We start from the raw sequence: 25,380 nt of genomic DNA on the forward strand, positions 1-25,380 counted from the left end.
GAACTCCTAATGCAGATGGGAGGTCAGTATTAATGTTTACACACAGGGGTGCTCTGCCCTATGCACAGAAAGCCTGTGAGCTTTGCATGTATTAATCAGATCCAGAGAGAGAACAACAACAAAAACTGCTTCTGTCTGCAAACACAGTTCACGTGAAATTAGGGGGACAGATGAGCATGGCTGTGTCTAAAGGCAAAGCAGGAATAAGTCTGGAAACCCTTGTCAATAAAGACATAAAGCTGTTATCACATCAGTCCAGTGAAGCATTTGCATGTATGTTTTATACTGACAATTCCCCACATCACCTGCCAAGAATAAAAACAACATCAAACCAAGAATGTTGAAGTCTTAAGAAAATACCAGGCCCAGCACACTGAGCTGTGACAAACTCACATGGCAGCAACAGCCAAGGCTGGCTCAGGGGCTAAAGCTTCACAGTGCTGGTAGCCTTTAGGTTGTCTTGGGTTGGCTGTGGAGTGAAACTACTCGTTGTGAGATGGAGTCACCTTTCTGTGTCCTAGGACCACCTTTACTGAGAAAAAACGTGTGTCTGTCTGAGACTCAAAGGTGAACCTTAAGTACATTGCCTCCAACAGCAATGTGATGAACTTAAAACTCTCATGGGGATAGAAGGGACTCCAAATCTCTTTCATTCCCTTACTTTTTTTTTTCAAGGAAAAAGAAGTCAATGCATCTCAGCCATTTGGAAATACTCCAATCACTTTCCAAATGTCCGCAGACCATCAGTTCAATTCAGAAGCATTTTGAAGTGTAGCTAACTCAGCTAATGGAAGCTAATTCCTCTCTGCATCTTTCCCTTCTCACCTTCTGAGCAAGGTGAGACCCAATCAAGATGAACTGTAGCTGCCCATAGGAGTTCAGTGCATCTCGCAGGGGTATGGCAGTGGGAGGTCCCCATTAGCTGAATTCCCAAGGAATGGAAGGTTTGTGATATTCAAGTCATAATTCAAGTGATGGCCTTTTTGGGCCCATCCTACATCCAAGATGTGCTGGGCAAAGTCAGAAAAACGGATGATTTCTGTATGTATAAAAAGAAAGTTGTGTAAATGCATCATCTTTTTAACAAGGGTGCAAAGAAACTGATTCTAGTGTCATCTGCACCAATTTTAGATTGGGGTCCCCTTCTGATTCCACCAGGGCTACGCCAAGGTGGGATCTGTGCAAGGGAAAGGAAACCCCAACCTGAAGTCATGCAAGGCCATTGGGCAATCCCAGAGAGACTGGGATTCTCAAGTAGTTTATTTTTACAAACATCCCATTCCTTAGCAGACAGCCACACAGGGAACACAGTGCTTGGAAATGTCAAAATAACATTTCTGAAGAGACTGAGGTCTCAACAAACCCCTGAATTTCAATGCCCATGAATATGGGAAAAAAAATTCCAGCATTCCATTCTAACTCCATCCTTGCTCTTAAGTTTCCTGCATTGTTAAGGCAGTTGAGGGATGGAAGCAAAGTGCTGACAGGCAAAGGCCCATACTTGCAATTTGGGAAGCAGGAGGATGTGTGACTCTTTTAATTTGTTATTCTATAACAAACATTGGGTTGCAGGAAAAACTAGCTTGTGGTTTTGAAATCAGAAAAAAACCAAAATGCCTGCTGGGATGGATGAAGCTTTTGGTCTGTGTATTTTCTTAAAACTAAAGCTCTGTTCTTAAATCTATACCAAAGCACTGACAGCAAAGCCCTTCGCAATGCAGGCATTGGATACAACCTTGGGAAAAAAAAAGAGTGGGATGAGGAGAAAGCTTTTCAAAAGTTGCATTATCAAAAGAAATAAAATAACAATCACGTAGGAATTTCAAGTTACAGCTTAAAAATAATGTAAGTAACCCCATTCAACTGCATCTCCCATATATACTAAGAGAAGAGATCAAATGAAAAGAAAAGAAAACAAAAATAAAAACTAAAACATTCCGTGCCCTGGAATCCTGCTTCTATAACTCCGGTCAAGGGGGACTTTAGACTGCACCGACAAACCACAGCTTGTGAACACTGGGAGTTTGTTTTGCATCATGTCAGCATGCTATTGTCCTTCACCTTGGACTTTCAGAGGGGAAAATAATGAAATTCTGAAAGGGGTTATGGAATTTCAAGCAATCAGGCTTTTAGAAAGGTTCTATTCTGTGACATTTGTGTTTGAGTCTGAATGTGTGTGTATAGTATAAAATTATGAGCTAACATTTGAAAAGATAGCAGTCTAAGTAATAAATCTGCAGAACGAAGAGAACTGTACAGAATGATTTCAAAGGCTTATACTTGACAATTATATATATTCTATGAGACAGTTATGCACCCTGTGCCTTTTGTAAATTCATTGTTTTATGGATGCAGTATCTCTATTTTAGCAGACAGGATACACTAAACCAATCTAATGATCTAAAAAGCATCATTTACCACCCAGCGTAACAATGGCACTGCATAGCTTAATAACCTTTTTTTTCCTTAAACTCCTTCATCAATCAAGTGATTCTTAACATGGCTGAAACCCAAGAATCAAATATCTGCAGTTACAATATTGTGGAGTATTTGGCACAGTGGAGTTTATTTGATACACCCTTTTTTCCTGCCCTTATTGTTGCTGAACATATAATGCTGTGCATAAATTACAAAGACATGTAAAGTCAGTCAAATGGAAGCAGTTTGATACCCCACACCCATGTTGCAATGCCTAGATAAAAGTAAAGTCTGCTAAAAAGGTGTTGAACATGAGTGGCAAGTTATCAACCCTCTGTAATTGTGCCAACTCTAGGGTGTCCATTGCCAGCAACGGACAAGGACTTGGGGAAGATCAGCCCCTCCAACAGCTGCATGGAAGTGACATCCAGCATTTGACTCAATATGCCAGGTTTCTAAACATCCTCAAATTCACAACAGCTTCAAAACTCAAACAAAAAAAGGAGCTTTTTGTTATGATGCTAACCCTTAAAACCCTTCTGACATTTAGTCCATCGGAAATGGGTCTGGTTCCTGGGGAAAGATTCATCAAACACCACCAATTTATATTCCTTCCCAGCAGGAATGTTTTGGAAAACAAAAATATGCATACAAAATAAGTCTGACCCCCATGCTTCTTGTAATCAGATGAAAGCTCCCCCACGATTTTTACAGGCTTAGGTAAGACTTCATTGCAAGAGCAAAACCGAATCTGCTCCTGCATGGATGCTTCCCAGGGAGCTGAATGAAAGTTTGAGTTGCTCAATGCTGGCCAGCCTCTGCTCCCATAACCCAGCCTTCCAGAGGAACACTATTTCCACATCTAAGGGCAAAACGTGGCATCCAGGAGGGGAGGCTACTCCATCTTCCTCACATGGCTTCCACTGAAATCAGTGGAATTTCTCAGGTGAAGAATAAAATACCAGTTGTGAGGGTTGAAGGATTAAGGTCAGTATTCCTCTCATCTTGTACACGTACACACACACACACACACACACTTTAAAGAAAACATCCACCACACAATTTCTAGATTGCAAATTATATATATATATATCTTTAAAAACCGGAGAGAACATAAACAGCCTCTCCACATATATATGTATTCACTGAGTCACATAGAATATGAAAAAAACTATATTATGTAAATCATCATATTAGCTATAATTTTCCAACTGACAATTGTTTTTATAGAGACACAGTGCATTCGTTCTCTTTTTTAAAAACATATTATGTGTCTTCATTGGCTTGGTAGCATATTAGAATGAAGGCGTATGGATAAAAAACGCAGAGGATTAAACAAACCCCTTGAGTCACATTATGTTTGGGTGAATTAAACAGGATCCTTCCCCAAACTAGCATAAATAAATCCCCCCTATGGAAAAGTGTCAGCGATTTAAGGGTTAACATAGATCTGAAAATAATTTTAAAAAAACATCTTATTAGAGGACTACACAGATAAGTATTTGGAACTCGTCCCCCTTTAAAAATGACAGCACGTTTGGCAAGTGTGAGCAAATGTCTTGAACTCTACTGGGTTTGAGATCTGAGCGCAGTTATTCACAGACAGCCACAGAGCTGCAATCTGCAAATAAGCCTGGGCTGGAAGGACTTGGATACCCCTGACAGCATTGCTCGCCACCGGGAAGGTTTCCAGCAGCTTTCAAGGTATTTATCGTGGACTCGTGGCTGGTGACAGAGTGTGACTGGTGGAACGACTCCAGCACTGCTCCCTCTTTGCCACTGCAGAGCAGAGCAGGTTTGAGCAGCAGTACCCAGACTGGCCAACCCTTCAGCCCGTGCTGTGGGTGCTCCACACACCCCCCAGGACCCCGTTTGCAACCGCAAACACCTATTGCCATTATCACCTCACTTTCTCTATGCCTCATGCCCAAGCCCGCCCGTGTGCTGAGCTCTCCCATGAACCTCTGCAGACGCCCTCCTTGGGAGCTCGTACTGTCATCAAGGGGGCTGGTACCCAGCCACAGATGGCTCCCTGCTTTCTCCATCACCCTGCAGGATGTCACAAGTGATCCCATTAGAAGATGCTGTTCTCAAGAATCATGGCTGGGTCTGACTTTGAGGAAAAGACAAAAGTTTCCTGTGTTGCCGTTGTTGTTTCGCAGTTGTGTATCTTCATTCGTGCTCTCTCCTTGTTTTTATTAAAAAGGACCCTTGTATTATTAATATAGTTCACCCCTCCACAGTCACTATAAAACAGACTCCATGTTTTCACACCACTCATGATCTTCAAGGTTATAGATAAATTTTGTCCTATGTGGTTGACTTTGGGGCACTGAGTCCCGCCCCAGATTGTCTAGGGTGAGAGTAGAGGCAAAAAACTCACTAGTGCTGAGACCACCTTCGTGGTTCTTGATGTATCTTTTATAGTTTTTCCTCAAGCACTGCCAGGTGGTTGTGTATAAGATGAATGCAAAAGACTTCAGGGCTATAGCAATACTAACATACAGGTATCTATAGACCACGTTGTCGTACAGGGCGCAGGCTCCTTGCTCGCCGCAGAACGTGCTCCAGAATAGACACGTGGAGTCAATTCCAGCCCCAAAGATCAGCGGAGGTGGGATAAAACCTGTCAAAATAAGAGAGACAAATTATGCTTTTATGATCCTTATGATAGAGAGAGAGGACGTGACTGCAGTGAATGGAAAGAGGGCACTTTATCAAGGTTAATGGTCCCAGCTGCAGCCTGTGATTTTAATTTTTAAAGTTCTAAATCAACCTAAACCACGTCTGTGGATGAGTTTTTAGCTTGGACTTGATGTCTACGGAAGAATTCCTGCTGATATCAACGTGCAGCAAGGATTTTACTCAAGTTTAAGTGGCTTTTATTAAGCTTCTCGTTTGCCTAATGAGACTGAGGAGGGGTAAATGAAAGAGGAGGAGGACAGCCTTGCAACTATACCCTCTGTTTAGATACTGGCAATTCCGCACTTTAGGGTGTTCACCTGAAGGATGTCACAGCTCTCCAGTTCAGAGCCTGAAATCGGCTGGGACACAGAGTTTTGGACCTTTCCCTGATACAGGGAAAGGTTTTCTCTGGGTCTAAAGAAAAGAAACAATGACCTCTGAAAGATGTCAAAGATGTATTCTGCAATGAAGGGAAAATTTCAGAGTGCCATTAAATGAAATATCACAGCAGGATTCTCCCACAGCCACTGCAGCTAACTACCAATGAGTGTTTCTCAATCATAGCTTGCAGCAGAGCTGCAATCTTAAAGCAAAGTAATCACTCCAATCTCATTTAACTAATAAAGTCAATGTTTTTCTTCTCTATTTTTCCCCATCCTACCGGGACACTGTAGCAGCCCCCCCATTTCACATTACCCTGATGGTGATTAGGACATTCACGTTCCAGCTCTGCACTCCCCAGCCAGCACATGTGCACCAGGAGTGCAGCACTCAGAAGAAAATGTGAATGTTCTAACATAATGTAACCATTTCTCTTCCTTCTGCTGTATTTATGGGGGGAGGCTGGAAGCAGATAACCCTTGGGAAAAGACCCTGATTGATAAAGTCACTGCTGTGAGTTAAGACAGCAAGCAAAGGAGAGCAACGTATCTACTGAAATCCAACAGCACGTAGGCACAACATACCCCTGTTGGTATCACTTCCTCCATAGGTGCTGTGATGCCAGAGACTCTATAAATATATATGAAAACAGACACAGGGATTGTGGTTTTTAGACAGGAAAGTGTTTAATCTCAGATCCAGTTTCATCATTAACCTGGATTTCCAGGCTTAAAAAAGATACTTTCCTTCAGCTTGTCATGAGCAAAGTAGTGACATTCATGATGTGTATCCTAAGACTACAAATAAATTGGTTGTCTTCACTGTTCCCTGTGATAACTAGGATCTCTTTATTTTATTTTGTTGATGACTAGAGCTCTGCAGATTTTGTTTGATCTTCCTTCTATGTTAATAAATGCAGGAATTAAGAAAGGCTATATGGGCTTTTCGTACTCATTTTAACCAGTCATTAATAGCACAAATGTAGTAAATAAAACCAAATGATACGAAAGCAAGATAATCTGTTTGTTAGAAACACTAGTTTCTAAACATCACATCTAAAAACCTGGTTATGTTCCGGAAAAAATGTCAGTGCTAGCTCTCAGTTTGTCATTTCAACGACTGGAAATTCCAGACATTTTAAGTTAAAAGACTCTTATTGTTGAAACCTGTGAACAACCACACACTGAACCTGGATTTTAAAAATTCAGCTGGGCTCTGCCACAGAAAAGCAAGAGGATGTGCTGCTGACTGCAGTCTGTGTGCCTACTGCTGCTGGATGGCACCTCAGGAGGTAACATTCACATGTGGCAGTGAGGAGCCTCGTGCTTTCTGGAACAAGAGAAAACTGGATTGGGATCATAATTTTGAGGTGTGAGCCCCTGCTTGTTAGCATGCTGAGAGATGTTGATACAAAGCTTTGGAGATGTACAGGCTGAACTTCAGAGAGAGCTACCATCCCCATCTGCTGGCTTCAGCTGGCTTGCCTGCTTTCCACAATAATTTGGCCTGGAAATTGCTCCTCATAAGACTTGAGGAAGGGCCTGTTTTCACTTAACTCCAAAGCTACTCCTCTGTGAATGCAGGCATGGATGTGGATATGGAAAACTTTTATCAACCAGTGAGTGTTTTGGGTTGTTTTTAGCAGAGGAGAGGACAAGACTCCCCGAGACAAGGGAGCTGAGGGGTTGCACCACAGATTGGAAACTCCTGAGAGAGAAAGACTGTGGGGTTTTGTCATGTTAGAAGAAGAAGCAAACAACAACATGGGCTTGTAGGAAAAAATCAAAGGAAGTGCCCTGGAGGCTTGGCTAGGATGCATGGTGAACACCATCCAGAAAGGATGCATCCAGGATCTTACAAGTCTGAAACTTTTTGCCATTCCAGACAATTCCATTCCACACCTTTGGCTCCAATGGCATTGCTTTACTCTCTTCTCTGAGAAACTGCAGTAACGCTTTTATATGAAGACACTGTTCCGCTGCCCTCTCACAGCAGAATTCCTATGAAATAAGATAACACATGCAGGAGGATACCAGGAGAATTCAGTCACGTTTCATGTTATTACAGTGAATATTAAAGAGAGTCAATCATGTCTTACCTCTTACTGCAAAGTGTTGCAAAAATTTCCTATATATACATATATATTTCTTTGTTGAAACTGTAGGGCTGCATAAAAAAGCTGCTTCTGTCTTATTGAAATCTATTAGCTACGATGGCACCTTTGGGTCTCATACCTCCTGTATTTAATACTCTCCTTTGGTTCAAGAAACAGCTATCATCAACGTCTTCTTAAGTCAAAGCTTAAAGGTGAACTGAAAAGCTTTTAAAATAAATCAGTAAAGCTATTCTCAAACCCCAGGTTGTTAAGGGCACAATTTGGATACCCTTGCTCATATTGAAAAGCACCTTTCTCTTCATTTTCTGCGTGTTCTAAGCTACATTGCTGCTGTGCTTCAGGATGTATTGTCTTATTACACAGGAATCTCTTAGTGACAGAGCAACATATAAAGATTTGAGTTTAAATTTTTACTATGGCTTCTTTACTGTTACGAAAAGAAGAAATCTGTCCAACTTAAGCATATATGCCTGAGCCTGGTTTTAGAGGAATTCAGGATGCTGCCCTCTCAGGAGGCCTCTCTCTTTCAAAAGGAGCAAAGAAAAGAGAATAATCTCTCCCCTTAAGTACTTTTTCCTTTGGAAACAACAGCCCACAGCCATCCTCCTCCCACACTTGCCTGCTGACTCTCCACATTCAGCCAGTCAGAGCTGAAGACAGGTCAAAACCCACGAGCAGCACCAGCAGCTAAAGAAAATGCTGTGTTTGCAAGGCTTGAACCAGAGCTGACCCAAGTCATCCCAGAAGCTTCCCTTTGAGTTATCTGAACTCTGGATAAGTTTACTTGATGGAACTTTTTGTATTACTGCAGCTACTTCACCAAACGCAATGAAAATCTAACTAGCTTTACTGTAAGTTGGTCTAGGAGCACCATTTCCCCTTCAGCTAATGGGGAGTAAGGTATTAAAAAAATAAGTAAATAAATGAGGTAATTTATTCAAAGCAATGTATGGTACTGCTGGATTTTCTGTCCTGTACTTCCCAGTGTCTTGCTGTAGCCTCAGTGATGGCACTGGGGGAGCCATGCAGGGAAGGTGCTGCCAGTGCCCTGCTAAAAAAAAGTAAATTGCACTCCCACAACATGCAGAAACCCTGGGCATGAGATGGTCCCATACAATGATGGATCGGAGGATTTTGTCCTGAATCACTGAGATTAATGAGCTGAAATAGAAGAACTTTAAAATAGAAGCCGTCTCTTCCAAAGGGGAAAAAAATTCCACCCAGAAACAAACAGCAGGCAAACAACAGCCTGGTGTGTTCCTTTTAATTCATACATGAGAAGCACATACTGGTCCAGAGGAGCAGCCATATGCATTTTAATGGGATATTAACCCACAGGAGGATACAAGGACTCAGCCTGTCTCATTTTTCTGTTTTCCTTTCCGAGAGACCTGAAGGAAGGGACAAAACCACCATGTAACGCAGGTCCTGTCCCTCAAAGGAGGGTGAAAATGCATATCCCTCTACTTCAGCAATATGCAATACAGCAGTAATTTTGCAAGCTGCTGACACGTTAATAACAAGCTATAGAAGAGAAACTGTTTGTGTGGGACCATGGGAGAAACAGTCATTTCTCATGCAACACTGCATTTTCTTCCATTAGTACAATACAAATGGCAGGAAAAGTGCCTTCAGGAGCCTTGATACGATATCCTTCATGGAGAGGCTTGGATCCCTGTGTGTCAGACCACACTGATGAGAACCATAGTACTACATGGAAGAGAAATCAACTCCTGCATGTTAAAAATAGAGTTTACCATGAGGGAAGAAAGCAGAGGAGAGAAGGACATCCAATTTTTGTACCTACCCAGCAACCGGAGCAGTAGGAAAAGCACCCCCAGAGCGTAAGATTTGAGTTCAGGGCTCACGGTTCTGCAGGGAGGAAGGAGGGAGAGAGTGAAATCAATTCCTGTTGTTCTGCTTTGATTAACACACCCCCTGGCCATTCTGTGCTGTCAGCCAGGATGCCACCACCACCTTTTCAAAAAGTCATTAATGGGGTTTTTCTTCTGCCTTCGCCTGAACTGCCTACAGCCCCAAAAGTAATTGCCTATGTGATAGGTCCAGGAATTAGCTAAGTCATTAATAACAGCAGCTAATCTTGTCATTGGATGGGGAAAAATGTAATTCCCATCCCATTAAATCATTGTTTACAAGCTCCCCATCATGTTTTCAAGGCTCCAGATGTTCAAAATTGGAGGGAAAGAAAACTTTTGGTTCTGAAACTCCCCAGACTACTGGGAACAAGAGAGGAAAGGGAGCATGACAGACCAAAAGGCTTAGTCAGCCTGTTAATTCAAGTCTTCCAGTGAGGAAGTGCTCAGGACTAGTTTTCACAGGTGTGAGTTTAGCATGCAATTTTTTTATACTGGGAAGACAGTGTTTGCAGTGTCTTTTGCTATGAACACAACCCCCTATTGTATTAGGGTTATCCTTCAAAGGCGCTTTAAAAAAAACATTCACTGCTTTCTAATTCGCTCAGCTCAAGGATGCTACTGGCATCATCCTCTTGGGGTAGGCTCAGCAAAGCCTTTGGAACTTTAGAAGCCATTAATTTGGTCTTGAGTCTTATAACAGCATTTTATTTCCTACAGAATATAAAGGCTGGGAAAGCAGGACAGTGATCCCCATGGGAACAGATTCATCACACAGGGGAACTTCAAAGATTTAAGTTGCTTTTTTCATTTAGCTCCTTACAGAGGTCTGCAGGCATCACTGCTAGTGGCATCCATGGTGGCAGATGTGGTCCTCTATATAAATACACTGTGGGGGCATCATACAAAACTGATAAAACAATTAGAACCAGCTAGTGCTTTTAAGTTAAGATCACCCTTCTGATCACCTGCCCTCCTTTCACACATTCACAGGCCATGTAACACCATACCATGACTCCTGCATGAAGCCTGTGACCTCTGAATGAATTTCAGCAGTTTTCAGGCAGGTCTTCAGGCTCTGTAGAAAGCCTTTATGCTAGGAAATATCTGACCTTGGAAAAATGTTCCAGTGGTTAATGGCTTGGCTCAAATAGGATTCTACAGTTGTGTGGGAAATGAAGGAAATGGAGTATTAAAAGTTTATTTTATGGAAAAAATAAATTATCGTGTGAAATATTCAGAGTGGGTTTTTAATTGGTGGTGGTGTCCTTCCATCCACTTTTCTGTATTTAATACCAAAGTCAACCCACATACCTTAGAGTGGAGTAAAAGGTGCCACTTGGGGACATCTCCTTTTCTCACTGAACAAATGACTTGCCTAGACAAGACATCCACTTTGTATACACTGAGTTCATTTTTAAATAATCATAGGAGCTGCCAATGCCACTTGTCCTGCCCTGCACACCAGGGACACACATGTACATCAAAACTTCCTTTAGGCGATGCAAGAGGTGCTCTCTTGGCTAAGAGCTCTTCCCTGTACATTTTGGTAGCTATCAGTGATTCTGAGTGAAGTTACTAATCTGGATGTTTGAATTGTTTATTTCCTACAGCTGTGAACTGAGTATGTTTAACATTCCCTTCGGTTTTCTTATTCCCTTGTATTCTTCTTCCCGGCTAGTGCCAGACTTATCTCATTTGAAGGCAACACTAAGATGTCTCCATGCAGGATCCTAAAGGTGCTGGCAGCTTCCTTGAACAAAGAACTCTTCAAACTTCAAATTACTTTTGCCACAATATTTATCATGAGAAATTTGATTTCCCTTCAGCTACCAGAGATGCAAAGAGAGAAGCGAACTAGTAGGTGGAATATCTCATTTTGTATCCTGCAGGGAGACATGCCCTCACAGAGCTGTTCTGTCCAAAATCCACTCAAGAGTGTGTTTCTAATACAGACCTTATTGATTGAATTTTATTGGAATTTTCCAGGCAGCAAAATGGATCTGCTATTTATGCCCCTGGTTATTATTCTCAGTAAGTGACAGCCTGGACAGCTAAGTAATTCTGGATAAATGTGGGCTTAGATATATATGTATATCATAAGGTGAAGTGTTCCATGTGTCTGGAAATAACACAAGGTCAGTTATTTGAGTAAGCTACTTTTGTCTACCTATTCACACTGGCTTAACTCAAGACATGTCCTTCAGTCTTCCAAGTTCTTTGTGTCCTTGGACTTGGTCCAGGGTGAGAGAAGTTAAAACTCTGGACAGGTGGGTATTGACCAAAGCTAGCCTTTGCCACAGCTTTTCACTTTTCCGTGTTTTCTATGGTGTCCAGGCCCTATGGGACCCTCAGCTCCGTGCAGCTCCCAGTGGTTCCCATGGCCCCTCCAGCCCTGCTCCCACCCCCTGAGCAGCCCCTCTGGGATCACTGTGGGAACCCTCCGGGTTCCCCGGCCGTGGTCCTACCTGATGAGGATGATGACTGACGGTGTCTGCGCCATGGCCCCGATCATGCTGCAAACACACATCACGCAGAGGAATGTCAGGAAGGCCTCTTCGCAGCCGGGGCTGGGGCATTTGCCAGGAACCACGGTGGCATTTTCGGCAGGGACCGAGGTGAGGCACGAACAGCCACTGAGGTTCTGCAAAGGAGCACAAGGAGTCAGGAGAAAGGAGAGCTGTGATCCCCACCATTGACCTCTGTAATGAGGGCTTGTCAACAGCAACTCCTAATCCTCTAATGTTCAATTAAGTAACTCCTAAGTGCTTGTTTGGAGGGGGTTTGGAAAGAATTTCAGGAGCTCCAGCTCTGACGCAGGTTACCAGCAAGGGAAAGCTGTCCCTTGGCTTGTTTCTTTTCTTCTGCTCCTTTCAAGTCTCTCCCATAAATGTCACTGCAACAAAATTATTACCAAGTTATACCTCTTTGGAGGGGAATAAAGAAACAATCTGTGTCTCTGCAACAAGGAAGATCCCCCAATTATGGTTCTAATTACTTGCTTATTTACTTCCGTCCTCTTGGCTGTTGCAATTAAACTGAAGTACATTAAAAGCAGGTAAATCTGCAGCCCTGTTCTTGGCTGTAGGTTCGGTGGCTGCTTCCAGCACCCTGAATCCTGGGAAGGAGCCACCCAGGATGGGTGTTGCAGCTCACCGACGGCTGAACTACCACCACTTGGCAGCACAGACGCTGCTGGACTTTAAAGCACTCCAAGGCTAATAAGTGACATCTGGTTCAGAGGGATTTGTGCTGAGCTAAGAGCTGAAGTCAAGCGAGATAAACTTTATCAATATGTGATCAGAAGGAGGGTGGAATGACTGCATTTTGCTTTGATCTCTCCAGCAAGTGCAGGATGTGAAAAGAAGCTTTGTTTGCCAGTCACAGATTTAAGGATTTACTTTTTTTTCCTTATTTTCCAACTCGCTCTCCTGAATTTCTGAGTGGGGGATGGCAGTGCAATTAAGGCCCACAATACCACCAAGAAATCCCTTAACGAATACAGAATGAAACGGTCATAAATGATTCATGGCTTGTCTTCATCAGCCCGCTGGGTTTGCAGGTCAGATGCTTGTATGAGGAGTAACACCATAAAATAAAACATACTGAAAACCAACTAAATCTCCTCCCCTTTCCCTCTACCATGTTTGAGCAGAAATTCCTTTGCTTTTCCGCAAAGGGCGTCCCCTTAGGACCATACAAAAGCACACTTACTGGTTCACTGCCTCCAAAGATAAGGATCAGCAAGGATACTATTCCAACCTTTCTGACACCAATCTCTTTCTTCTGCATAGGAGTCAAATGATTTTCTTCCAACTAAGTGCATAGAGGGCAAGAGAGACTGCTGTGCAGAACTCCAGGAGAGCTGGAGCAGACATGCAGTGCCTTTCCGGCTGGCAAGCAGTAATTAACATAACAAATTATTGTGCTGTGAGTTAGAAGCTGACACTCCAAGGCTTCAGAATGGTGACAATTAGCACCACTGATGTGGTGTTTGCACAGACAACAGGAATTTGTAGATCCTGGCACTTACTGCAGTGCATTGCTAGCAACCAGCTGGACACAGCCCCGTGGATCAAAGCCCATCTAAGTCTAGAAAAGTATATACCTGCACTGAAAAATCCTCGGACAAAATTCCCATCACAGCAAACACGCAGAACTGGGTGCTTATTTTCCATGGGTTCTTATCAAGGGACAGATGTGCCCCATCTCTTTCTGGCAATGGTGGGGCAGATTCTCCTCCTATTGGTGTGATTTTTTACAAACCACAAGGCAGATCCCCACCTGCATTGCCTGAAAATTTGCCTCTCGATCCACTTTTTCAACCATTTTGCATCAAGGTGCTGGCCCGAAGCAGTGCCAGTAGTTTGAACCAACTACATCTGCTTCCTTAGCACTGCACCTCATTCTTACCTGGGAGATCTTTGATCTTTTATTACTCACACACTGTACAACTCGCAGACATCAAACAAGGAAACATCAAAGATGGAGTTATAACTTTGTCCTGCGGAGAGGCGACTTTTTGCTACCCGTGCCAAAATTGCTATAGATTCCCTTGTCTGCAACCCCACTGCATTCAACCACATATTCACAACCCTCTGCTGCCCAGCAGCTTGCACACCCAGATTTCTGTGTGCGTGTGAGGCTACACAGATGCAGAGTTTACACTTTTAACAGCATGCTGAGTTTGGCGTGATTATCTATGCAAATTACATGTTTTTAATTTACTCATTCCTTAAGCCCTGGCTCTGACAGGGAAGGGACAGGCTGGTACTTCAATGCAAAGCTGTGAGATGCCAGCACAGTAATGCCAGGCTGGAATTTGTGTGTCTCCAACCAAAAGGCTGAGAGAATCAATGGCATCAAACAAGCAAGACACAAGCATCACTTCCAGGAATGACTTGAAAGAAACACTCCTGAGGTTGCCAGAGCTCTGCCTATCAGCACCGATATTCCCGTGGCTTTTTAGACAGGTGCACCTCTGGAACCAGCTCAGTAAGAGAGAAGAAATGAAAAAGAAAAAACTAACTGAGCTACATATCGCTTTTAGAAATTGTTCACAGAGGAAAAGTGGAGCGAGGCAGTCAGAAACATCCAGTGTAGTAAAGTTAAATAAAGCATTCAGAGAATTTTATGTCCCAGTAAAAAGCAACCCTTGGCTCATCTCAAGCATATAACATTCACAAGACCCTCTAGACAGGTCATTACCTGGATTATGGGTTTAAAACTTGGTTTGGCAGTTTGGCTTTGCCTCAAGGCCATTGCATGGCCAAACTGGTCCATAATTTTTGATAATGCCCTTTCCAGAGGATGCTATATTGCTTCACTAATTTGTGTTCAAAACGTTACTGCAAAAAAACCCACAAAACAAAGTGATGAAAAGAACTCCAGGATGATGACGAAAAGGCAAAATAAGAAGGAATGAGTAAGAGAGAGGGTGAGGATCACTGAGTTTTTTGCTGAGAGGTTTTCTCTTGCAGAACATGAGGTCAGGCAGCTGCAGACTGAAGGGGCAGAGCTGAATTTTTATTACCATACTCCTTCCAGAGGAGCCAGAGCTTTGACCTGAACTGCACAGTGGGGAGGTCACTCCCACACTCCAGCCACGGACCACACCAGCTGTATTCTTGCTAAAGGCTTGGTGAACTGGTGAGACACAATTCTGTGTGTCTGAAACAAGCTGGTGTCTTGTTAAAATCATCCTGCTGCCGCCCCAGGTGTTAACCTGTTGGGAGGAGGAGGAAGAAGAGGGCAGGAGATAACACCTTCACATGTGTCACACACTCATGGAGATCCTTGTGGGGTTTTGAAAGCAACTTGAAACTGTGGTATTTCAAAGGGATGCCTGTGTCTCTGGGCTGTGAGGCTGCACTGCCAGCAGTGAGTGTGCACCTCTGCTCAGTGGCACTGGCATGTGCTTTGTCTCTTTGGGGCAGGAAGGGAGGTCTGATGCCTCCCCAAAAAGCAAGGATGAAGCCATGGAGGGATAATTGCATGTGGTGATCACTAATGTCCCTGCAGCCACAAACAGTCCCTGTGACCAGGCTGACTGACCTCCAACAGACTCCACACAGGCAGTGAGGCAGCAATCACCATGCCTGGCACGGCCCCAGGCAGGGAGCAAGGATGCAGGAATCCCACCAGTCCCCACCCCCGGGAGCAGCAGGCACTCATTTTCAGCATAACCCAGAAGACATTAACATTTCAGCAGCAAAAATGAAAAAGCTGGCTTTTAAGATATTGTTAAAAATTCCCCACATCTTTTTATACAGAGATGGTTTGGTCTTTAAGAGTTTTCTAAGGGAAATAAACTCTTAGATATAGAGAACTGAAAAATACAGAATGCCTTTGGATGGAGTCTCTGCTCCCCTGACAACTGCTCTTGCTGCTGCCTCAGAGCAAAGCAAGGAAAGAGAGAGAAGTGAGAGGAAAGAAAGGAAAGCTTAAAAAAGGGTGAATAAAACCATAATCTGCTCGTAGGTGTCTAGGAACCAGATTCAGGGAAAGAGCAAGAGGAAAAAGAATAAAAGTGTTGGGCAGGGCAAACATAGGCAGGTGGAGAAGAGGGGAGATGAGGAGCTGCAGGACAAAAGAGAAGCTGGTCCCACAGCCTGGGCCGGGAAGTTCTCACAGAGGATCTGGGTTCTGCCACTGGACAACCACGCAGATCTTCACGTTCCTTGCTTCCACGCTGAGGAGAAAGACCAGAGGAGAAGGAGAAGGATGTGAAATCCCATCCTGCTCCATGGGTAACCCTGGCAGACTGCTGCCAGAGAGAGTGGGCATTTATGCAATAGAGTGAAAAACGACAAGGGCTCATGCCCACCTGAGGTGTGAGGTCAGCTTTTGGGGGTGCAACCACTGCTGGCTGTGGGTGAGCTACTCTACCAGATATGCACTAACCTCACTCACTTGAGCTCTCAGAATTGTTCCTACAGGCAAGAGGTCACGAGGAAAGCCCACTCACCGTGCTGCTGCAGCCAGCAAAGCAGGCAGATAAGTATGTGACCCCGTCTGCCCCACAGACTGGAGTGAAGGAATCAGTTTGGCATTCACAGTTGTTATTGCAGGGGGAATATGGGTCCAGAGATGAGGTTGGAGTTGAGCTGTAAGAGAAACAGAAAGAGAAATTAATGGACAGTGTGATGATATCAGCCAGCTTTTCCAATCGCTGCCTCACAAAAATGGCTTTGAGAGGTGGAGTTAACACACTACAAAAAAGCAGTGGGCAGGCTAGCTGGGTTCCAGCTTTAAGAAATCCAGGCTACAGCCTCTCCCTGGGGACTGAAATGCCATGGCCACTATCCCTCTGCAACAGGGAATCTAATGCAAGGCTTCAGCTGCCTTGTTACCCCAACAAGAAGCCCCAAGGAAGCCCAAAGAGATGATCTAGAGATTGCTCTGTATTTTTCTATAATACTGTGAGGAGCTGAGAGGCTGAAGTTTTCATCTTCTAAAGAAAAGAGTCGCCACTGTATACGGAGGAGCACTCGAAAAGAAAACACAGAATAACTGTCTCCAAATCCTGTGAGTGCTACAGGGCACCATGGGCCTTATTTCTCCCATAAAAATAGACCTAGAGCCACAAACAGTCTCTCTTCACCATATCTGTATTTCCAGGCATCCAAAACCTGATTCTACAAATTCCCCTCAGGCATTTAAATCAGTGTACAAAGCAGTGCATGTCCCTCCCTGGCAGTGGAAACCAGAGGGTGTGATGGACCAAGTGCTACACAGGTGGCCAAGGGCACAGAAGCAGGTCTGGCGCCTTTTGATTCAGTTTGACCGACTGTAGTAAAACTCTGTTGTCAGCTGCAGGTACTCAACTCTCACAGAAATGAGTGGCATGGAAACATTCCTAAGTAAGAGCCCTATATCACACTGCCTTCTGCATGCTTGCTCTGTGGTTGTCTGAGGGTCAGCACTGCCTGTCGAGGACAATAACATGGATTTATGTTGGTAAAGCTCTGTGAGACCTTGAAACTGTCTGGGGACTCACTTGTTTCCATAGGGAACAGTAACCCCTGCCACAGGCCCTGTGTCACATCCCAGGAACAGGAAAGACACGTAGCAAGCTGTGGACACCAGGTTCACCAGCATGGCCATCCTGATGGCTCCCAGAGCAGACAGGCTGAGCTTCTTCACTAAGAGGCCACCCAGGAATATGCCCAGACACGCACATGGGATTGCTGTCATCCCTGCAAGAGGAAAAATCAGTTAGCAAGAAGAATGAGTAAGGTTCAGTGAACTACACTATGACAGGGTTTTACTCTCCAGCAGTGAGATCTGTGCATGGGGAAACCTTGCAGTGACCAACTGCTGGAGTAGCACGAATCTGGGCTTGCCCAAAAAAGGAGGAATGGATAAAAATGGGTATGCTGCTTTGAACAGAAGAACCAGGACCTTCTTCCAGTTCTCGTCCATATTGGAGGGAAATGCCAAACTTGCTGAGATTGGCCCAACCTAACCTAACCAACAGCATCTCCAATGCTTCCTGCAACAGTTGGCAGAAAAATAAAGAATCTTCCAAGCTGTCTAGAAGCTTTGGATGAGCCCTGTTTGGTATAATTCACAGCAGTCTGAACTTCAGAGACTAGGCAAGAGTTGCATTTGAAAATATGAAGTCTCCCTTAAAGAATTTTAAACTGTAAGATGCAAAATCACTGCCAGAAGCAACTCTGTTTCCAGACACAGACAGGCATTATCACACTACGTTTATTTGCGTTCACTTTTATACCTTTGCTGCCAGTTATACTCTAGATCTCACCTACCTAGACTAAGCTTAGAAGAGCATCCCAATCCTGGCATTTCTGGACTCCCCTAGATGTCACGTGGGAAATGTGGTAACAACTTTTTTAAATTAAGTTACTGTGAGAAACACAGAGGTATCAAAGTCTCCTTTCCCACTGTCAGGTCAGAAGCAGTACGTGCTCTGGTTCCCGAGTGATCCCTTCTTTGCTGCCCACCCAGCTGTACTCACATGTTGACTGCCCAGGCAACTCCCACCAAACAGCTTTTTTCCTTCTCCCAGTGGATCAACAGTGAAGTTGCTTTCCTTTGCCAAGCCTTTAATTTTCAGAAAAGATGGAAGACCCTAACATCTTTGAGACCTCTGGCCTTCTGTCAAAGCATATTAAAATTCACTAGCAAGTTCCGGTGTTGCTGGGGGAGGCAAGGCTGACTGCAGGGGATTGTTTCTTTTGGAAAACCAGGCCAAACCCAGAAAATATTGATGAGTTTAATAGGAAAATAAATAACTGTCAGGAGAGCAGCTTGCAAACTCCTTATTTTGATATTAAGATCCACCCATTTCCTGATGTCCCAGTTTTTGATAGATCACTGCCAGCTGCCCATCTGGCGAGCTGTGGTTGCAGATCATCCAAGATCAACTTGCAGATATCTTAATTGGGTGCTGCTGAGAGAAGGGCTGTCATAAATAAATGGCTGGGCCTACTAAGGAATGAGTAGCAGCTGCAAATAAATGAAGATTCTGCCATCAGTGTCCTGACAGGGAACAAATGAACGTTAAGAAATATATAAATGGGAAACTACAGCAGCATGGAATGGTCAGAGAAAGGGGGCATTTGAAAGACAACTAAGCTTCACTAGCTCAGGTTCTTTAACTGCTGATGCAATCCCATCATTTCCAGGCCAAGGGGAAAGGTGTGACTAACAAGAGAAACTGGGCTTCCTAACCCAAATGGAGGTGGGATGGAGAACTCTGGGGTACCTGAACAAGCAATGGGCTGTTCAGTCAGAGAGCAACTACAGCCTTGGGCAACCAAATGGCTCAATTCTGCTGCATTCAAGGCTATCAGAGACTTTCATATCCTGTCTGTCCCATACCACTTCTGACACGATGGGCGTGGCTGCAGGGGAAGCAATGGCAGCAGGATGCAGTGGAGAGCACAGTCATGAAGGAAGGATGCTGGAGGTCTACTCTGTGCTCTGCAGCCACAGCACAGATGGATCCCACCCTCCCTGCTCACGGACACATTTCTAGATGTCAGAAAAGTCACTTTTTGGGCAGCCTAACCAGAGAAACTGGGTGCAGTTACCAGCCATGCTGAACACTTCTAAATACCTTTGGATGCTGGAGATTTGGTGGCCCCTGTGGTTACTCACCCAGGAGCTGGTTGGCAGATGAGGTGGTGAGGTTGAACTGCTGCTCCAAGTACTTTCCAAGGAAGGCGGCGAATCCGGCCACCACTGCGATCTCCATGCAGGCTGCCAGGATGATACAGGTGAAGACGGGATTGGAGAGCAAGTGCTTAGTTACTTTGGGGATCACTAGAAGAGAGGAAAAAGGGAGAGATGTGTTTGTGTAGACTTTACTTGAGGTGCTGGAGGTACCTTTCTGCTCTGCTGAAGGGCAAACTCACTTCAAACCAGGAGGAATTTACTGTCTGCACAGACAAGCTGGTTAAAATGTGGCAACACCAGAACAAAAGGAAACACCCAAACAGTGCCATCTAAAGATTCAGATATCAGATATCCTGTTGTTATCATGGAATATTCTGAGTTGCAAGGGATCCACAAGGATCACTGAAGTCCAACTCCTGGCCCTGCACAGGACAGCCCCAAGAAGGACACCTGAGAGGGAAGAGGACTGTGTAGGATGAACACACACGTGGCTTTGGTCTCATGATCCCTTGGCTACCCCCTCCCAAATCATTAGCGTCCAGAGTCCTCTCTCCTCCAAGCCTGTCTCAATTTCTGATAAGCAAACACGAGTTACCTTACAAAGGGAAATCAGGCTAATGAATCAGATCGCACATTTTCTACTTCAGCGAACATTTTAATTATTGTCGAGATAACACAGCTTGAAGAGGAGAGGATCCCAGTACAGGAGAGAGCCTTGCTTTGTCTCCATACCTGATGACTAATTTCTTCCTGAATTAAATGTGAAAATCATTAAGTTTGAAAATTACCTTGCTGAAGTGTAGTGAGGCCTCAACGGACCTCTATTTGCATTTTGAAAATCCATCCCCCACATCCCCTATGGTGTACCAGGGTCTGGCAGATGACATTTCCCTAGTGTTGGCTTCTGTTTTCCCTTAGGGTTTTCTTTGTATTGGCCTCAGCAAGACAATGCACAGCTCACTGTCAAGGCTCTGTTTGGGTGCCCTTGGTTCTTTCTTGGGGAAAGGGGAAAAAAGGGTTATAATTAGGTTAGATCTAATATTTTTGGAAGGGGTCACTCCACAGTTTCTGGTCTCTTTATATCACAAATGTTTTTCCATGCTGTATAAAATTCTTGCTTCCTGAGGATTTGCTGAACATAATGAAGGTAGAAGAGGCATAGCAATTTTTAGTAGAACCAGGGGGGTGAGGGGAGGAAGGAAAAAATACTCTGTGGGAGGAATGGGGATGGGGGAATTCAGACATGGATAAATTTCAGAAGCCACCTGCTGCCTCCTTCAGTTCTTTGGTGGCCACCTACAGAATTTTCCCTTCTTGCCAGGAAAAAGATAGAAAATGCAAAGGTAGACTTGGCAGTGCTGAGCTTGAAAAGCCATATTTAAGGTATTAATGCCTGTTGTGCCTCTGGAGTTCAGCTTGTTCAAGATTAATGGATTCCTCAAGATGTAGCTTTGTGCCAATTCAACTCCAAAGACACAAAGGTCTACTTCTAACTTTATCCACCAAATAATAGTGATGACAGCCTGCCTTTTGCAGGAGGGAGTTAAAGATCACGCACATTTATTTCTGAAGTTGGCAAGGCTGGTACCCAGCCATCATGCACTACCAAGGTCAAAATCCATCTTCTGTGCTTGGGGTGGACAGCGAAAATTTTGCAGAGTTATTGCACCGTCTCACACAAGAGAGGAGCCCCTTGTGACTGCCTTGCCTGGCAGTGCTGGGCTACGAGTCACATCACTTCATCACCTAAAGGGGCTACAAGAGAGCTGGAGAGGGACTTTTGACAAGGGCATGTAGTGATAGGACAAGGAGTAATGGCTTTAAACTGAAAGAGGGAGGAATTTGATTAGGTATAAGGAAGAAATTCTTTACTGTGAGGGTGGTGAGACACCGGAACAGGTTGCCCAGAGATGCTGTGGATCCCTCTGGAAGTGTTCAAAGCCAGGTGGGACAGGGCTTTGAGCAACCTGGTCTAGTGGAAGGTGTTCCTGCCCATGGCGGAGGGGCTGCAACGAGATGACCTTTAAGGTCTCTTCCAACCCAAAACAGTCTGTGATTCTATGATTCCATGATCATTGCATCTCCTCCCTGTGAGTTTTCTGGGACAGAACCTGCCTCCACTGCCTGTTTGATCACTGTCTACTGCAACGGGTCTCTGTACCAGCAGGTAGGTGTAACACAAAACCCAGTGCACAGACAATTCAAACAATGCCTGGCAGCCTCCACCATCTCCTCAGCCAGGACCAGCTCATTCCCTTTCATCTTCCGAGGGAAATGACAGGAGGCTCCCCATAAAAATGAATATACTTTCATCTTGCCGCTGTCATTTGTTAAGATCAATCATTTGACACCTGCTGCTGCCTTATCTGTCTCAGTTCTTGGGGTGAAATACCTCTGGGAACAAGATTAAAAGTCAGCAGTGAAGTTTAAAAATCTCTCAATAGACCAGAGTGACACACTTTCAGCTGCCTGGCATATGGTGCTGGGTATAGAGGGGGAATGGAAAATGTCTGATGGGGGACAGTGAAGCCCTGGGGAACACAACAGCTAAGGATGTCACTTCCTCACTGGAGCCGATCCCAGCAGAAGTCATGATAAACATTTGAAGGACATCTTCTGGGATCAGCTCCAGCAAAGAGGAAAGGTCTTTTGGAGCCAAAAGAGTCTCAAAAATCTACTTGGAGAATGCAAAAACTGTGCCGACAAGGCACAGGTAGACTCATCTTCCCACTCTTGGAAGGACCAGCTCATTTAACATCCTTATCTTAATGCACCTGATACGCTCCAGAAATGACGGCAGAAAAGCAATTCTTACTGGCACTGCAAGATACACTGAAAAGAACATGACACCTCTTTTTACTGCTGAAGTACTTTAAACCCAACTCTTCAGACCATTCACGTGTGGCATTGGTCATAGGATCATCCACAGACTGGAAGAGACCCAGGCAGACGTCCCAAAGCTCTGCAACACCCCCACCAATCCCACCTTTTAACACTCAACACCCATGCCAAGGCATCAAGCATCCTCCCTGTCTCCCACAGTGGGGCTGCTGTGGGTGACAGGCCACGGGCTTGACAAACACACACACACTTATGTGCACCAAGTAGCTCTGATTTGTCACTGCACATCGGGGAGTACCAGGGATAATTGGCAACCTCATTACATGAGGTTTAACTACTCTCCAGAAACGACAAACTATAATCATCACGTTGGTGCTTGAAATGAATTGTTTGGAACATTACAATCACCAAGGCCCCTGTTTCTGGTTGGAGCACCCTACAGAGACGTGTTTTCAATTTGCAGTAAAGATGAGGAACACAGAAAGCAAAGTAATAAATTAGAGAGAGGTTTACAGCCCAGTCCACATAGGACAGTGCAGTGACAGAATGGCAAAATGTAGCATTGAGCCAAAATACAACTTTCTACTACCAGTGTCAACAGCAAGCCTCAGGTCTGAATACAAAACAAAAGGCAAAATCTCCACCTGACTTGAGGAAAAGGGATGAAGCAAAATAGCATAGGCAACAAGACAAAAATACATTCTGGAAAGAGGTAGCTCCTGTAGAAGAGAAGATTGAGTAAGGCAAGAGGTGCTGAAAGTATCTCAGGTCAGTTTGACATGCTGAAGTCCACGTGGCCTAGGCAAAATTGTTATCATGAAGCATATGAAGGAAAAGGATGACACCTATGTCAAAAAGCCTTCCTGACAAGATGCAAGCTTGAAGCAGCAGTAACCCTGGAAAGCAGATCCTTATAGTCCATCAACCTGCCTCCAGCAACCACCTTTGCTCCACTTCAGAGGAGGACATAAACCTGCCTCACCTGAGACACAGAGGTCATGGCAAGGCATGGTATCTTTTCAGAGACATGCCTTTGGTCCCAAGGCGTGCAGGCTGAAGGCCTTTCTGAATTAATCAAAGGTGCTGAAAACAAGGATGCTGGCTTGGAAACAGCCCAGAAGGACCAGACAACAATGCCCACACCCTCATGAAAAGCAAGCCAAAGGAAACTCGGAGACTGATGGGACCTGATGTGTTTTATGATCACCCACCACCCTCTCACCTAGGCCTTGGATTTCTCAGCAAGCTTTTTAGGTATTGGTAGAGGGACAAGATCCAAATCCAAGAAGGCATTAAAATCTTGGTACCTGCCTAGATCTGGGCCAAAGACTCATCACTGAAGGAAGGCACAGAGGGAGCCCTTTCCAAAAGGTTGCCACTATCACTCATTAGTCACAAGTTTAAACTGCTCCTGTTACCCTTTATCCCACCCAGTCCTGTGAACTCTCACAGAGGACTACAGGCTCTCCATGGCCCAGGCCCTCCCTGCACAGCTGGGAGCCTCTGGCCCAGCACTACATGTCTGCTCCCAGAGAGCACTTTTTGGGAGAGAAATCCTGGATTCAGAGCAGCTCCCTCCCTAGGTATTCAGCAGCTTGGTACACAGAGCAGGAAGGAACTGAACAGAAGACAAGACAGCTGTCAGCTGTACATCCCAGCTCTCCTACACTCTTCAAAACGAAGCTGAAGAGAAACCAAAATGTTTCCAAATCTAGGGAATCTGCAGTTTTGAAATGCATTTAATTCCACAGTGAGCTTTCTTTTAATTCCTTGCAAATGAGCTTCTCTCTTGAAACCTGAAGTATTCCATATCAATTTCAATCCTTTTAGGGTTTTAATCTCTCTTGCTAGACAGACAGGCAGAATGTAACAAATTTCTGGTTTAAATAATTGCAAAACAAAATGTATTTAGAGTAGAACATTTCAGGGGTGTTAAAGATCAAGCCAAGGAAGCATTCTGAAATCAAATGTCATCAGAACTGACCGCTCAATTCAGTAGACATGACATTTCTGTATGAAAAGAAAGGATTTTAACAAAATATTTCCAAGCACGTTGTAGAACAGGTGGTGGGTTAGAGGCAGCATGTTAACACCGAGTAAGAGGGCAGATGTTGGACTTACACAAGCAGAGGGCACAGGTGCCCTGACACCGAGCATCATCTCCGACCCCAAACAGCAGAGAGGTCCCCAAGGCAGACCAGAGGTAGGAAAGCAAAGCTGTGGTTCCCAGGAGAGCAAGGACTACCAGAGCTCATGCCTGAAGTGCTTTCACAGACCACACAAGGAGTCCAGGGCTGGAACAACCCTTCCAGGCTGCCAGGCAAGAGCAGAGAGCAATGGCAGCATTTATCCATCCTTTCCCTGCTATTAATCCTTCACTTCACTGAGCTCCCAGATGGATTTGCTTTGCTTAACTGAAATACTAGTCAGGCAAAGCAGTGCAGCATTCACATGCCAATTCAACAACGGGAAGCAGCTCCCAGGACCGTCCCAAAGCTTTCCTGCCCAAGCTGCAGAGCCCCTGTGCAGAGCAGCCGTGGCAGCCCCCCGCCGCCTCCACTGCCTTTGATTGCCTCTTCACCTTGTGCTGTTCAAAGGCACCACTTTTCTTTCAAGTTTGAAGCTCTTCTTAAGGATGCTACTTTCCCTGGCATGAAAATACCCCACAGGAAGAGATGCTATGGCTTCCCCCAAAGCTGGTCCCTCCCTCCTGCTTAGACCTTGAGAGAGATGTAAAAGATCGATACTTTGAGAGAGTTCTTTTTATATAAGTCCTAGAGTTTTCTGCGTGCTAAGGCTAGAGAAAGCCAAGGAATCTCAGCCAGCCCTGCATCTCACTGACTTTCAGCAGATCTTGTAGTGTCTCGAGCATCCTCCCACGTGTCACTGGCTGACAGCCGTGACCCGGCTCGTGCATGTCCC

The 25,380-nt window shown here is 44.6% G+C and overlaps 1 protein-coding gene across 1 annotated transcript in view; it reads right to left on the minus strand.

The window, feature by feature from the left end:
* Positions 1–671: 671 nt before the first annotated feature.
* The window catches only part of SLCO3A1 (solute carrier organic anion transporter family member 3A1), a 134,092-nt gene continuing 109,383 nt past the window's right edge, over positions 672–25,380 (minus strand). Inside the window, exons 5-10 of the mRNA XM_017805191.1 lie at positions 19,600–19,764; positions 17,474–17,672; positions 16,442–16,580; positions 11,943–12,118; positions 9,408–9,472; positions 672–5,044 (exon numbers count right to left, since the gene is read on the minus strand). Of these exons, the coding sequence (XP_017660680.1) occupies positions 4,665–5,044; positions 9,408–9,472; positions 11,943–12,118; positions 16,442–16,580; positions 17,474–17,672; positions 19,600–19,764 (1,124 nt within the window). The 3' untranslated portion in view covers positions 672–4,664. The remainder of the gene's footprint in view (positions 5,045–9,407; positions 9,473–11,942; positions 12,119–16,441; positions 16,581–17,473; positions 17,673–19,599; positions 19,765–25,380) is intronic.

This window comes from Lepidothrix coronata, unplaced genomic scaffold (genome assembly GCF_001604755.1).
Source record: "Lepidothrix coronata isolate B3197 unplaced genomic scaffold, Lepidothrix_coronata-1.0 Scaffold11, whole genome shotgun sequence".
NCBI lineage: Eukaryota > Metazoa > Chordata > Aves > Passeriformes > Pipridae > Lepidothrix > Lepidothrix coronata.